This window comes from Mustela nivalis (genome assembly GCF_964662115.1).
Source record: "Mustela nivalis genome assembly, chromosome: 12".
Classification (NCBI taxonomy): Eukaryota; Metazoa; Chordata; class Mammalia; order Carnivora; family Mustelidae; genus Mustela; species Mustela nivalis.
Window position 1 is genome coordinate 92064458 of NC_139031.1, and position 13934 is coordinate 92078391.

Genomic DNA, 13934 nt, shown 5'->3' on the forward strand with positions numbered 1-13934 from the left:
GGAGAGGGAAGAGGAAAGGGGGAGGAGAGGAGGAGGAGGGTGAGAATGGGGGGAGGGGGAGGACAGGACCAGAGCAGAGAGGAGGGGGTGGGAGGAGCAGGGGGAGGGGAGGACAGCACACAGAGGAGGGACCATGTGGGCAGCAGCAGCCTCTTGCAGGCTCTGCTGGGTAAGTCCCCTGGGGTTGACACATGATCAGAGGGTCCCCGCCCGTTTTCACGTCTCCAAGAGGAAGTTATGGAGCCCCGCTTTCTCAGGCGATCCCTCCAATAGGAAGACGTCCCAGGGCCCGTCTGGAGGCAGAAGGCGGTGAGCTGACACAGACTCAGGAGCACCCGCTGATGGGGAGAACGCCAGGCAAGGGAAGGACACTTGCTGCATGTACAACGGGGACCCCGAGCTCAGGCGCTGTCCTGTCTTGAGGACCTCTCCCATGTCCGGTCAGTGGGGCGTGAGCCTTTGTGCTCTTCCACCCCCCACCCTGGCTGGGCATGGGTGTGGGGTGCTATCCCCAGGGCGTGTGCCCTCCTCATTCCACCAGCCCCAGCATTGTAGGACACCAGTCCCAGGCCCCATCCGCACACGGAAACCAGGGCATTTATACCCCACACCTCAGTGCATGGGGTGCTGTGACGGTCAGCCCAGCCGCACCCAGCTGCCTCCTGCTGCCCTTGCCACCTCGCCAACCACGGTCCACGGAGCAGTGTCCATGGTCAGTGCCGAACCTGGGTGACCGGGAGCCGGGGAGTACGCAGCTCATGCACCTGCAGCCCTGCACCCCGCAGCCATGCACACCTGCCCTGCCAGGCCCCGGACAGTCCCCCTGGACAGCACTGACCGGAGGCTTAGCCGCCCCCTGGGGGCCCCATCCCTGCAGGTTCTCCACTGAGCTACTGGCTCGTCCGAAGCTGTTGCGAGTCACGCTGCTCCACAGCAACTGAAGCCTATTCCTGACCTTTTCAAGATGTGAGCAAACCGACGTGTGTATACAGCAGAAACAGTCAGGACTTGGGAACAGAACCATGGCTGTTTCGGAAGGGCTGGGTGTCATGTGACCAGAGCGTCCGGCCTCATTGGGCTCAGCTCCCACTGGGTGACCCCTACATCTCCCAGGGGCCGAGGACACAGAAGGGGCCCAGCATTGTACCCAACGTCACCTTGCACACGGAGAATGCCGTGGATCCCCTTCTCCCTCGGAGCCTGCTGGCTGGGGTCAGCTCTGCGGCCCCCCTGCTCTGGGGATGGACAGCCCACACTTTGGCCACCTGCTGCCCTCCCGTGGGCTCTGGCGTGCCCCGAGGGACCCTGACCCTGGAAGAAACAATGTCGGGGTGAGGTTAACACCTCAGCGCCCGCAGTTCCCTTGCCATATTGTGTCCTCTGCGGCATGGCTTGTGAGCTTTCTTAGGAGTTGGGCCGTGACCTCCATGCGCCTCAGGCTGGGGAAGGTTCTGGGGAGGAGGAGCGGGCCATCTTGGGACCAGCTCACTTGCATCTGTAGAGGGTGGCGGGGTACCCGCAGGCAAGGATGGGATGGCTGCGACCAACAGGGATGCCACCTGCCCTCCGGGAGGCCGACCCGGACCCACCAGTGCAGAGCTTGTGCAAGGCTCACCGTGGCACGGCAGAGAGGCGGCCCTGCCCAGGGAGCAGAGGGGACCGAGGCCTGCACAAGCGGGAGCTCTCAGTGGGGAGGCAGAGATTGGAAAGCACAAGGACCACATGTCCCCCAAATGTCAGGACAGACCAGCAACTGCACCCCTCTCGCATGGCCTCCACTGGGGCTCCTGACAGCAGACCTCGAGCTCCCTGGGGAATGAGTCCATCTCTCTGCAGGATCCGCCCTGCTCGGGGTCCCCGCGCTGGGCCTGACCAGCTGTGTCCAGGCCACGGCCGAGGGAGACACAGAGACACAGAGACACAGAGAAGCAGAGACAGAGAGACAAAGAGACACAGAGACACAGAGACGCACAGCTGCATTTACCTCTTGATTCTTGTGGGCGTCTGCCGTCCTCCCGCGGGAGTGAGGGCCTGAGTTAAACAAAGTCTGAGTTAGGGCGTTAAAGCCCTAGGGTTCTCTGGGAGACAGCCTCCCTCAGGAAATAGGCCTCCCCGAGACACAGGATGTGGCTGCCAGTGTGGCCCGCCTGCGGGTCATGGGCTGCACGGCCCCTGGCATGGGCTTTCACACGGATGGAGTGAAGCTCGCTGTCCTCAGTGAACAGCAGCGAACACGGGGAACGGGAGACCGAGGTGTCCTCTGCAGGACGGAGGGCGGAGACTTCACCACTAGCCATTGCTGTGGTTTGTAAACAAACAGGAAACACCTTCCAGGTTTTTCCTAAACACACACTTACCCTGAGCTCCCTTGGCCGGTGCTCTTCTCAGGCGCAGGCAGGGCTGCGCACGGGACGGCCTGCTGGCTTCCTGCAGAAGGAAGGAGGCTGCTGGGGACGGGCGTCCTACTGTGTGGAGGACCCGGGCCAGCAGGGCACATGGACAGGCCTCCCCGTACCTGGCTGAGCCTCAGGAGCAGTGACAGGAGCTGTGCTCCGGGAGTAGCCAGCAGCGTGCACAGGAGCCCTGTCTGGAAGGACCCAGCAGTGGCATCGGGGGTGCCGAGCACCCATGGGAGCTGTAGGAAGGCAGCAGTGAGGATACGAGGAATGTGTCTGCTGCAGTCACCAAGGTCTTTAACGTAAATGGGTACCTTATGTTTAACCAAAGCCCTGTCTCCCTGAACTCTTGGAAATAATGGAAACATGCAAGGAATTTTTCTGTTTTTCTAAAATACACATCTCTCCAAGTTGAACGAACGTGTGCTGGGTGCCTACTTCCTGCTGGGCAAGCTTCCTGTGCCCCTGGCTGAGTCCTTGCCATGATCTGATGAGAAGGTGTCCGTGTCCCGGACACATTCTATGTCCCCAGCATGAGCAGAGAAGATCAAACAAAGGGTCAACCGACCCCAGAGGGGAGGGCGAGTTCAGGACCTCGGCCCGTTCCTGTCCCAGCCAACCCTGTCTTTCAAATTCTTGCTGCCCGGACAGATTTATCTGGCCAGAGGAGTTTTTAAATTTAAAATAACTGCCAACTTTAGAAAAAAAAAAATCCAGGAGTGTGCTCTGGGGACAGTCCAGAATGCTCACTCCGGAGAAGCCACAGTCAGTGGCACAGGAGGGCGTGAGCTCTGCATGGCAGGGATCACGGAGGGAGGCCTGTGTCGGCCCCACCCTGAGCCCACTGCCCAGCAGCCCCTGCCCCTGCCTCCAGCTCCATCCAGGCCAGCCTCCCCTCTGTGGCACTCAAGGCACCGGGTTCCCTCCCCCGACTTGGAACCTTTCTGCCAGGACTGTGAGTTTCACTAACGCCAGGGCTGAGAACCTGTCGGTGGCCGGTCTGGGAAGCGGAAGCCGCTTCCAGGAGAATCCAGGGCCTCCCACCTGCTCTGGTCCTGCTGCCGTGAGCAGGGCGGCAAGACAGGTGTACGCGCACAGCAAGGCGAAGGCCACAGTGAGGCGTGCGGTGTGCGGGAAGCCACTGGGGGACGGCCGGCTGTACACGGAGGTCCAGACGTGGAAATCCTCCAGGTACTCCGTGAACTTGGAATACAAGAGCTGAAACAGACCGGGAGAGAGACGCTGGACCAACAGAGGGAACTCCAGGTGGGCAGGCAGAGATTCTCTGGGCGATGCCACTAGCTTGTCAGCTTGTCGGCCAGTTGCTGGGCCTCCTAGACCCTCGCTTGGCACCCTGGACCTGCGCTGGGGCACCTGCAGCTCTGGGACAAGCTGTTCCTCCGTCTCTCCCATCTCACACCCCAGCATCTTCACGCCCTGCCCCACGGACCTCCGTCTACAAGCCCTCCCCGTTCCCAGCACGCTGCCTGCAACACAGGTGATTTTCACTGGACTCTGAGCACACTGCAGACTGGGAGCGTGCCTGGCCCTGGGTGTCCTTGGCAGCCCCACGGCATCGGCCACATGGCTGGCAGCTCGCCACCTACAGAATAGCACTGGGTACAAAAGGTTCAGTTCAACCCGAGGAGCTCGGTGCTCAACGCTATTCTAGGAAACCCATGACAAGCATTAGAACACAGAGACAAATCCAGGGAAAACAGGTTTAACGAGATGAGTATATATCTTCAGGATGTGGCTCAGTCAGTGGGGCAACTGCTTTTGGCTCAGGTCATGATCCCAGAGTCCCAGGATCAGTCCCGCATCAGGCTCCCAGCTCCATGGGGCGTCTGCTTCTCCCTCTGACCTCTCCCCTCTCATGTTCTCCCTCATTCTCTCTCTCAAATGGATAAATGAAATCTTTAGAACAAAAAAAAGAATATATCTTCGTCAATGGACTGGCCAACAGGTGGTCTCGGGACTAACACGTACAGACTTCTCCCCACAAGTTCTCAAGCAAAACAACTGGAGAATGAACATGACTGTTTAGTCCGTCATGATCGCACACAGACACTGGTCTGAGGGAAAGTGCCGGCCGAGCCAGGCCCTCAGCTGTGTGGGGCTGAAGACTTTCCACACCGCCCGTGCCCATGGTTGTTGTCTTACTCTGTCGGCAGCGCCCACATGGTGAGCCCGGCCCTCTCGCCCATGATAGGTGGTGACAGGGACACGCTGGAGAGAAGGATCTGGTGACATGAGAGGACACTGGCCTTCCCTGGCCTCCACCCACCTGAGGCCAGCTGCAAAACTGGGCTCTGGGAACACAAAGTCCCCATCAAGGTGTCTCTATGACTACAGGAAAGAGAACCACCACGTCCAGCTGGCACACCCGGCCCTTCAGTGACGAGTCTACAGAAAAGTCACGGGGACAATTCGCCAGAAAGTGCAGAATGCCTAAGCGTCATCCCAACTGGACCAAACCCTCTCCCAGAAGATCAGGGATGCGCATAGAGCGAGGTTCATGGCTGTTTGCTGAGATTCTTGGTCCTGTCTTTGCCCTCGATCACATGCATTCGGCCCCCAGGTCACGCCTGGGCCATCTTGGGGTTCAGGATGCACAGGGCGCTGCCGTCCTTACCTAGTGGCCCTCTGGACCCCGCAGACCTCGGGCAACAGTAAATTCTGCGAATGTTATTACATCACGGCAGCAGTGCCTGAAGAGGGACTCATCCTCGCCCACACTGGCCCGCTCAACGCCCCGTTGACGGCACGGCCGCCTTGATGCCAGCTGTAGTGCAGTTTAGGGAAACAGCCACAGAGAGAAGCAGCACTGGCATCGCAGCCGGCCAGCCGGTCACCTACCTTCCAGAAGCCGAGGCCCCGGCGCAGGCAGCCCAGCTCCCGCTCCACACGGCCGTCCTCCCTGCTCGCGGCCAGCCAGCACTCGGCAGGGAAGATCCAGCTCCTCCTGGGCCCGGGCCCCAGCTCTCCCACCATGACGTGGCTCACATACCAGGCCGGGGAGGGCCCATGGCTGTCGTGCCAGAGGCGGATGCCCCGGAGCGGGCCCAGCAGAGCGGGGGTGCTGAGGATACACACAGCAGCCACGGTCAGGACAGGGTCTGGGTGGTGGGCGCCCCGCAGGGCAGCCTCAGCCTCAATTCTCACCCTCGGAGGCGCCTCGGACCTGTCGAGCCATGCACTATGACCCACAGACCCCCTCTGGAGCGTGGGGCCACAGACAGGGAGCTCCCGCAGGCCCCTGGCCATGCTGGTCAGTAATCCCACGCTCCACTCCCACACGCCTGCCAGCCCCCTAGAGCCCCGTCCGCCCCAGCTCCCTCACGTATCTGTGTCTGGCGCAGACAAGTCTGGAGCTCACCTCTTAGTGAAGACGGAACCCAGACCGACAGACCGTACACGAGGTTCTCCAGGAGAAAAGCATTTAGTGCAGCTTCTCCCCATTGTCTGAACCACTTGGACTCCTGGGAAGTGACCCTTCCCGTCCAGCCACACTATGGTCTTTGCACGGCTACGGGTCCTTGCTCTTCCCAATGTAGGGGGACCCAAATTAGCTGAGCGGGCACCGTGCCGTCTGAGCACCCTCAGCGTGTAAACTAGCCACCCCCTTGCACCCTCCCGCACGAATCTACGTCCAACAGCACCGTGAAGGACTTCGTAAGACCATCTGTGCACAGAGCCACACCATTGGGACGGGCCTTGCTCACCTCAGGACGAAAGTGTGTCTGGAATTCCTTTCGAACAGGGGCTTCTCCGGACAGTAGAGTTCTCTGGGTTCTGAAGACCCGTTCTCACCACGTAGAACAATGTAAACCTTGAGACCAAAACAAAAGGTAGGGGTTTGAGATTCTGGACACAGAACACTAAGCTGAGTCAGAAAGGGGTATCGCCACCTAGCCCCAGCCTTTCCAGAGCCTTCTGGCCCAACGGACCCGTCCTGTCCCTGCATGGCCCCTCCCACGCTCCCCCAGGAGAGGCCTGGAAAAGAGTGCTCATCCTGCCCGGCTGGCCAGATTTCTATGTATTTGATCTAACTCGGATTCCCTAGGGCATGTGTTGGTCTCAGGAGGGAGCGGACAGACAGTGGGCGTGTCCTCCTCCCTCTGCTCAGAGGGCGGAGACTGGGAAGGCCTGAGGGCCCTCCGGGCCTGTGACCATGACCGGGCTCGATGAGGTGCCCGCAGACACACATTCCCAGCTGCACAGGGCTCACGACTCCCCACCGGGGTGGGTTCTGTGGCTCAGAAACACATGATCAATCTTTCATTTAGGAAAGTTCCTTATTTATTTCCAGTTTTAAAAATCCTTCTCCATCGCAAAGCACACATTTTCTTTGAGAAGCTTCTAAACTTTGTTTTAGTCTGCAAGTCTCCAGTCTTGTGGAGCTGCTTTGGAGTGTAACGTGAAGTAGGGGTTTACTAGAGCTTTCTTCCACAGGAAAAGCCACGGTTCCCCGGTATCTTGTGGAATGGCCCCTTTTCCTCCCATCCTGCCCCGTGATGCCCAGTTCCAGCTGTACCCACATGCCCTTGTCTGTCTGTCTGCCTCACATGGGGCTGGACGTGCGACTGCTCTCTACGGAGAACATGGAGGGGCCGAGGATTGGGGGGTGGCCCTGAGGACAAGGAAGGCTCACATCGGCAGGCACGAGGGAGTGCACGGTGGGGGAAAGGAGCTCCCGACTCTAGAAGGAGGAAGATGGGGCAGCTGGGAAGGTCAGTCTCCACGTGGGGCATGTCGGGGCCGTCACTCACACCATCCACAGCCTTGCGCACAGAGTGCTCCACAGAGTGCGAGTGCCAGGATGACCCACTTACCTTGGCACTGCAGCGGGTGGGGGACCGGAAGCCTGTGTCCACGACAACTGCATACAGCTGATGGCCGGGAGGAGTATCTTCTTGCAGAAAAATGTAACCAGCTTTCTCCTTCTCCTGACGATCTTCACGTCTGCTTTTAGTAACCAGAAGTGCATAAAGCACCGTAAAAATGACAATCAAAATGCTGGGAAGCAGGTTCTCCGGGCGTCTGTAAATGAGAGGAGAGGAACAAGTGGTGAATTATAGAAATAAACATTCGAGCAAAGACTAGCCAATGCCCCCCCACACTGGCTCACACACACCCACAGTCACAAGCACACTCACATGCATGTTCTCACACACGCTCACACACACGCACACACGCACACAGAAGCCCACACTGGTCTTCACTGATAGGTTTGTAAATGCTTGTCTGTCGTGTAACTGCGAGGAGAAAGTAGATTCTTACTGGGGCAGGAGACCAAGCAGGGAAGGGTGGAGGGGGCTGTGAGGCCTCTGCCGTCCCCTTGCTAGGACAGGTCTGAGTCCCTCAGGGGAAGGAGCCGCTGGAGGCCAACTCAGGCATAAGGACTCGGACAGAGACGCCTGGTGAGACACCAGCTTCTGCATCTGAAGCCCGTGTGGGGCGGCCACTCAGGGCCTCTCTCTGAGGACCTTTCTTGGAGAAATGTGGTAAGAACAGCCATCTTGCTGCTTCTGTGAAGACTCAGCAGAACAATGTCCGCAAAGTGCTTCATGTGGGCGTATCAGACGCTCCCTCTTGGACACCCTGCCTACGTGCCCCGTCCCTCCCACCCCGTGTGGTTGGGCTGCCTGCTCCCTACCGCACCTGGCCCTCACCTCCTGTTCCCTGGCATCGGAGCTGGCCAGACCCTCCAGACCCACAGAGTGGGGGTCCACCGTGAGTCAGTGTGCCAGGACCCCGACCTGGAGTCTCACAGGACTCTGATGGGGTTTCCAAGGGCTGGCAGGTGCTTCACGGGGACGCTAGTCCCCCAGAATACACCTGTCCCTGCCTGACTCGAGGTGCTGCCTTTTATCTGGGTGTCCCCAAGGCCTGTCCCCCCTCAAGTCATATCTGAAAGCATAGTTGAACAGCTGTTCTGAATCCCACTCGCTGGACAGCTGGTGGCCTCACTGTCAGTGGCGTGTCAGTGAGGTCACTGTGGTGACCATGGTGTCAGTGACCCACTGGCTGCTCTACAGAGCAATCAGCTCTTTGACGACTGATTCAGTAACACAGCATGGAAGGTTCCCCACTACATCAGCACGAGGGAGACGCGACCCTCTGAAGGAAATGCCGACCCTGCCACCAATCCTCATTCCGCAAACCCCCACTCGGTGTCTGCTGTAGCCGAGCCCGGTTGGGGCTCCGTATGGGTGACCGGGCAGAGGGCTCCTGCCGGCACAAGCTCACCCTCTACTTACCCACAGTTCAGAATCCAAATACACGTGTTCTGTGTAAAACACAGGCCACAGAAGCAAGCTTGAGTTGAAATCCACTATCTAAACTGGGACACTTTCAAGGCACCTGGCTGGCTCAGTTAGAATAGTGTGTGATTCTTGATCCTGCGGTCGTGAGTTAGAAAAAGCAGCTAAAAGCAGACTTTTGAAGAGGAAGAGGGAGCTATGAAAACGCACAAAGCAGGAGGGCACACACCATGTCATCGCTGACGAGACTGCCCCAGTGAGTTCCCACCCACCAGGGTCACGGTGAACCGAAGCCGAGCTGGATGAGACATGTGCTGACTGTCTCAGGGTTTTGTGTCTCCTGTCCATGGATGTAGGGATGGACAGACAGACAGAGAAGATTCCAAAACTCAAAACAGTAACAGGTGACATGGGTTTCACACATCTGTGATCTAGAAAACGGAACTCACCTCTGCCACTTGGAAACGTCACTCATTGAAAAGGTGGCATTCAGGCTTCTTCTCGCAACAGATGCCGGCGCGAGGCGGTCGTAGCTAGGAGGGAGATGCCGGTTAGGATGCCAAACGTGTGCCGAGAGTGGCGTCTACAGTGTCACGTACGCGGGTTAAAGGAGGGGCAGAAAGGCTGATGGGTTCTAGTCATTCTAACCTCATAGGATGGCTCAGTGTGCACCCTGTGCATGGTCTGGGTCAGCCCAGAGCCTGGCAGGTGTAAGCCCAGCCCCACTGTGGGCAGACATGCAGCCACTGATCAGACGCAGGCACCACCGTCCACCCACAAGGGTGTTTCAACAGATGTCTATAGCCGTCACCTCGGCGGGGGACACAAGAGCCCTGGAAAGCCAGACCCTGCTCTGCTAGCAGCTGCAGCCTGGAGGGAGCTGGGCCTGCAGACGGGGGGGGGGGGGTGCACAAACCAGGTACTGCAGCCGTTTTCACAGGGACCCAGGGCCAGGGAGGCCAGGCACTGGGCCCCACATGGAAGAAAGTATAGTGAGCTTCTAAAAGTCTCGAGCTTGTCCTCAACAGTACGTCTGTACCTGCAGCTCACTTTCTCCGGAGATGTTCCTGGCCGTGGAGAGAAGCCTGCGGATTTCCACTCCCTCTCTTCCCAGAAGAGGCACCGCACCCACTGGAAACACACCGTGTAGTTCACTGCCTGTGCGAAATGTTTGTTTGGAGGGCGTCTGTTGTAGTCAGCGTCTAGTAAGGATAGATATCCCAAGTGGGTGTCTAAAGAGGGAAAAACAAACACACCTGAAATTTGCAGAAAGGCGTAATGTATTCCCAGGGGGCCAGAGCAGTGGGCAGCAGGGCAGGGGGCAGGGCTGGCAGGGGAGAGGCTGGTGGGGCAGGGGAGACGCCCTCTGGCACTGCCTCTCCCAGGGCACGGAAGCTGCGAGGAAAACGGGTCCAGGCAGGCCCCCCACTGCCGATTTTCCTGGGGGCTGGCAGAGTGTGAGATATGTTTGCCTACATGCCAGCACCCTCTGGACACCCTGAACGGGCCACCCCCTGGCCAGGAGACACAGGACCCTGGAGGCAGCCCCCCCAGCTCCACATAGCCCCTTCCTGCTTCTCCTTGGCCCGTCAGCCGGCTGCTGGTCCTGGGTCTGCGCGGTCCCCATGAGGACAGCACAATGACCGTGCATTGTTAGTCTGTCACTTGGGAGTAACTTTTTATGTTTAGAAGGAAAAATATTTGACATTCCATTTATTTAAAATTTGTCCCTAAGACTTTTTTTTAAAGATTTTTTAAAAGATGTATTTATTTATTTGAGAGAGAGTGGGGGCAGGGGTAGAAGGAGAGGAGAGAAAATCTGCAGTAGATTCCATGCTGGGCACGGAGCCTGACGTGGGGCTCAATCCCATGACCCTGAGATCATCACCTGGGCCAAAACCAAGACTTGGACACTCAACTGACGGAGCCACCCAGGTGCCCCTTGCCCCTGAGACTTTTTATTAAGCAATGTTGGGACAAGTAGCTACTAACCTACTTGTAAAAATAGGAAATCAGATCTGCATCTCATGCCCTCTACAGCACCATCAATCAGAGATCTAAATGCAAGCTCACGGGGCCGTGCAGACACAAAAAGAAATCATAGATGTGAATGATCTTCTCTCAAACCTGGCATAAGGAATGGATTTCTAACAAGGACTCACTCACAATCTAAGGGTAATTTTTTAAAAGTTCATAAACATTATTTTTTTTTAAAAAAAAGCTTTTGCAAAGCAAAACACCTCAATAAAAACAAAGTTGGAAACTGTAGAAGTCAAGAAAAAATAAATTCAAGACAGAAATGGATGTTTATGGACCGCTCACAAAAAAAAGGAGGTAAGGCCTTTAAGTGTATAAAGAAATGCTCATATCACAACATATATTGCATATTGAAATTACCATTTCTCAAGTAAGCATCTGGAAAAATTCAAAATCTTGAAAACAGTCTGTTGGCGAAGCTATGGGGAAACAGACCCTGTGTTCATACTGGGCAGGCTAGATGTGGGGTTTGGCCACATTTACGGAAACTGCACACACGTGTGCCCTTCGACCCTGGAGCACCGCATCTAGACTCTTCCTATGTCCTGGGTAGCTACATTTTTTAGCCTTTTTAATAAGACTTAGACAACTGAACAACAGAAATGCCTCACATATTTTTTAAAAATTAGATAAAAACTAAAGGAGATCATGGGCACCTGGCTGGCTCAGGGGGTTGGGCATGTGACTCTGGATCTCAGGGTTGTGAGTTCAAGCACCATATTGGGGTAGAGATCACTTAAAAACAAGCAAAAAAAAAAAAAAAAAAAGAGAAATTTGAAAGCAAGCAAACAAGCAGAGAAAGCAAATGGAGAACAGTGACCCTTCATGTTAAACATATTTAGAAAAAAACCAGTAAACCCAGTAGTTCATAAAACTGACAGTGGAAGTCCATACTGAAAAGAACTAACCCAAGCAGTTTTGACGTGGTACTCTTGGGATGACGTATCCTAAGAATGTAAAGTAAAACCTGACAGAAACAAATGAGTGGTTAAGCAGCTGCCTTCAGCCAGGTCATAATCCTGGGGTCGTGGGATGGAGCCCCGCATCGGGCTCCCTGCTCAGTGGGGACTCGGCTTGAAGATTCTCTCCCTGCTGGTGCTCTCTCAAACTCTCTCCTCAATAAATAAATAAAACCTCCCCCCACCAAGATTTTATTTATTTATTTGACAGACAGAGATCACAAGTAGGCAGAGAGAGAGGGGGGAAAGCAGGCTCCCCGCTGAGCAGAGCCCGATGCGGGGCTCGATCCCAGGACCCCGAGATCATGACCTCAGCCGAAGGCAGAGGCTTAACCCACTGAGCCACCCAGATGCCCCTAAATAAAATCTTTAAAAAAAAATAAACTGCCACCGAGAATCTGAGTTTGATAACAGATTTGTCCATTTTGAAAAGAAAGGAAGGGGGCTCAGCGGGACGGGTTCTCAGAGGAAGAGTCACATCTCGTATGAATGTGGAGACAGGGGACAGGTGCATGAGCCAGGAGGCATCCCCGTGCAAGGACCACAGCCCGCAGAATCAGCTGGACCTGCGTGTTGATGCCGCTGGGACCCCCCCCCCCGCCCCCACAAAGCACACTATCTGTTTGTTGCCTTTCGGGGGAGAACAGAGACCCTGGTGAGGGCTGCAGGAAGGCCCTGGAGTCACAGCTGCTGACCCCAGGCAGCAGAGCGGCCAAAAGGAGAGGTAGACACAGGTGTCAGAGGAGCAGTCAGCAGAGAGACCTTGGGTCCCGGGAAGGTGACTCAAACAGGCCAAAGTGGAATGCTGAAGGCCAGCGAGGGGGTGGGGGGGTTGGACGTGAGGAAGGGAGGCAACGCAGGACAGCAGCAGGACTGTGGGGAGCCGCCGGAAGGTGCCGGGACGGAGATGACCGTGGTCAGGCTGCGCTGAGACGGGCCACCTGCTCGGACGTGGCTTCCTGTCTCCACCACGAGTGAGGAAAGATACTGCTATCTGTGCCCACCTTCTTACAGAACATGTCATCATGCGAACAACTACAGATTGTGGCACCAGGTGCACCTAGGCAGTGCAGTCGGCTGAGCGTCCGACTCTTGGTCCCGGCCAGGGTTGTGATCGGCTTAGGTCATGGGATCGAGCCCCGCATCAGTCTCTGCTCTCAGTGTGGAGTCTGACTTGGAGCCTTTCTCCCTCCCACTATGCTCCTCCCTGCTTTCTCTCTCCAATAAATAAATGAAATCGTAACAAAATAAAAAGAAACATACACATCATGGGGCCTTGTGCACTGACCTCTCAGAGGACCAGCAGGGACATACACGTGCACTGTCTGCTTGTCCCAGACGTAGACCTTCTTCACGAGGAAGTCAGAAGGAGTCGGCTGCTCGGAGAACCTGGGATGGAAAAACAAAGCAACAGTGTCAAGTTCTGTTTGTTGTTTCCTCCCAAAGACCTCAGTCATAGGGTTTCAAGCAAACATCCTTCCGGTAACAAGGACACAGGCTGGGAGGCCACGGCATCACTGGGCTTTCGACAAGGGCCACGTGACACTGTCACTCCTCACCCATTACAGACTAGGAACTTTGGGACAGAGCAGGAACAGTCACCACATGGCCTGTGGGAACAACACCGCGCCGCCCCATGTGCTTGGGAAGGCGGCCGCTAAGGCAGACGCCCCCGCTGGTCAGAGTGACCCACTTGCGGTACCCGCGAGCAGCCAGAACGGGCAGGTGGCGGACTGTGAGCCCAGCGTAGTCCCTGCAAAGCTGGTCAGGACCAACTGACTTTTGTCTGCGTGAGTTAAAGAATGAAGGGAAAGTCCAATGGAGAAAAGACATTTGCTCCAGAGAAGGGTTCGGCTCACGCGGCAGGAGGAGGGTGTAGCCAACAGTACAGGGAGATCACAGTGCATGCGGTGTAGACGTCCCCCTGCAGAAGGCCACCAGTCTAGGGGGCCACCTGAGCGGGGCAGTAGGACAGAGGGAAGCATTGTCAGGTGGCCCGAAAGGAGGAGAGAGGCTCCAGCAGAACCCAGGCTGGTCCAGATGGACCACGGAGCTCAGAGCCAGTGGCTTCCACAGGCACTGTCAACGCAGGATTCCCCAAACCTAACCACGTGGTCATTTACTCAGTGTGCCCTCGTGATCTGTTCATGAAACGGCCTGCACAAGCCTCACAAACTCAACATCGCTGAGAGAGAGGGTTCATTTACTGAGTCCCCTCTGACACATCAGTCTGAACACATCTTTTTCTTAAAATAAATAAACAATAGGATTCAGAC

At 56.4% G+C, this 13934-nt stretch overlaps 1 protein-coding gene across 19 annotated transcripts in view; it reads right to left on the reverse strand.

Annotated features, from left to right (window-relative positions):
• Positions 1-13934, reverse strand: part of PKD1L1 (polycystin 1 like 1, transient receptor potential channel interacting) — a 104370-nt gene that overhangs the window by 37986 nt on the left and 52450 nt on the right. For all 19 annotated transcript variants that reach the window (XR_014301080.1, XR_014301081.1, XM_082692730.1 and 16 more), the window contains 11 exons: positions 12947-13047; positions 9702-9894; positions 9112-9195; positions 7232-7439; positions 6122-6228; positions 5256-5478; positions 3441-3614; positions 2516-2635; positions 2358-2427; positions 1985-2031; positions 1158-1311 (listed from right to left, as the gene is read on the reverse strand). Coding sequence is in view for 17 of the 19 variants with exons in the window: in XM_082692730.1 (XP_082548856.1) it covers positions 1158-1311; positions 1985-2031; positions 2358-2427; positions 2516-2635; positions 3441-3614; positions 5256-5478; positions 6122-6228; positions 7232-7439; positions 9112-9195; positions 9702-9894; positions 12947-13047 (1481 nt within the window). In the remaining 2 variants the exon portion in view is untranslated. The remainder of the gene's footprint in view (positions 1-1157; positions 1312-1984; positions 2032-2357; positions 2428-2515; positions 2636-3440; positions 3615-5255; positions 5479-6121; positions 6229-7231; positions 7440-9111; positions 9196-9701; positions 9895-12946; positions 13048-13934) is intronic.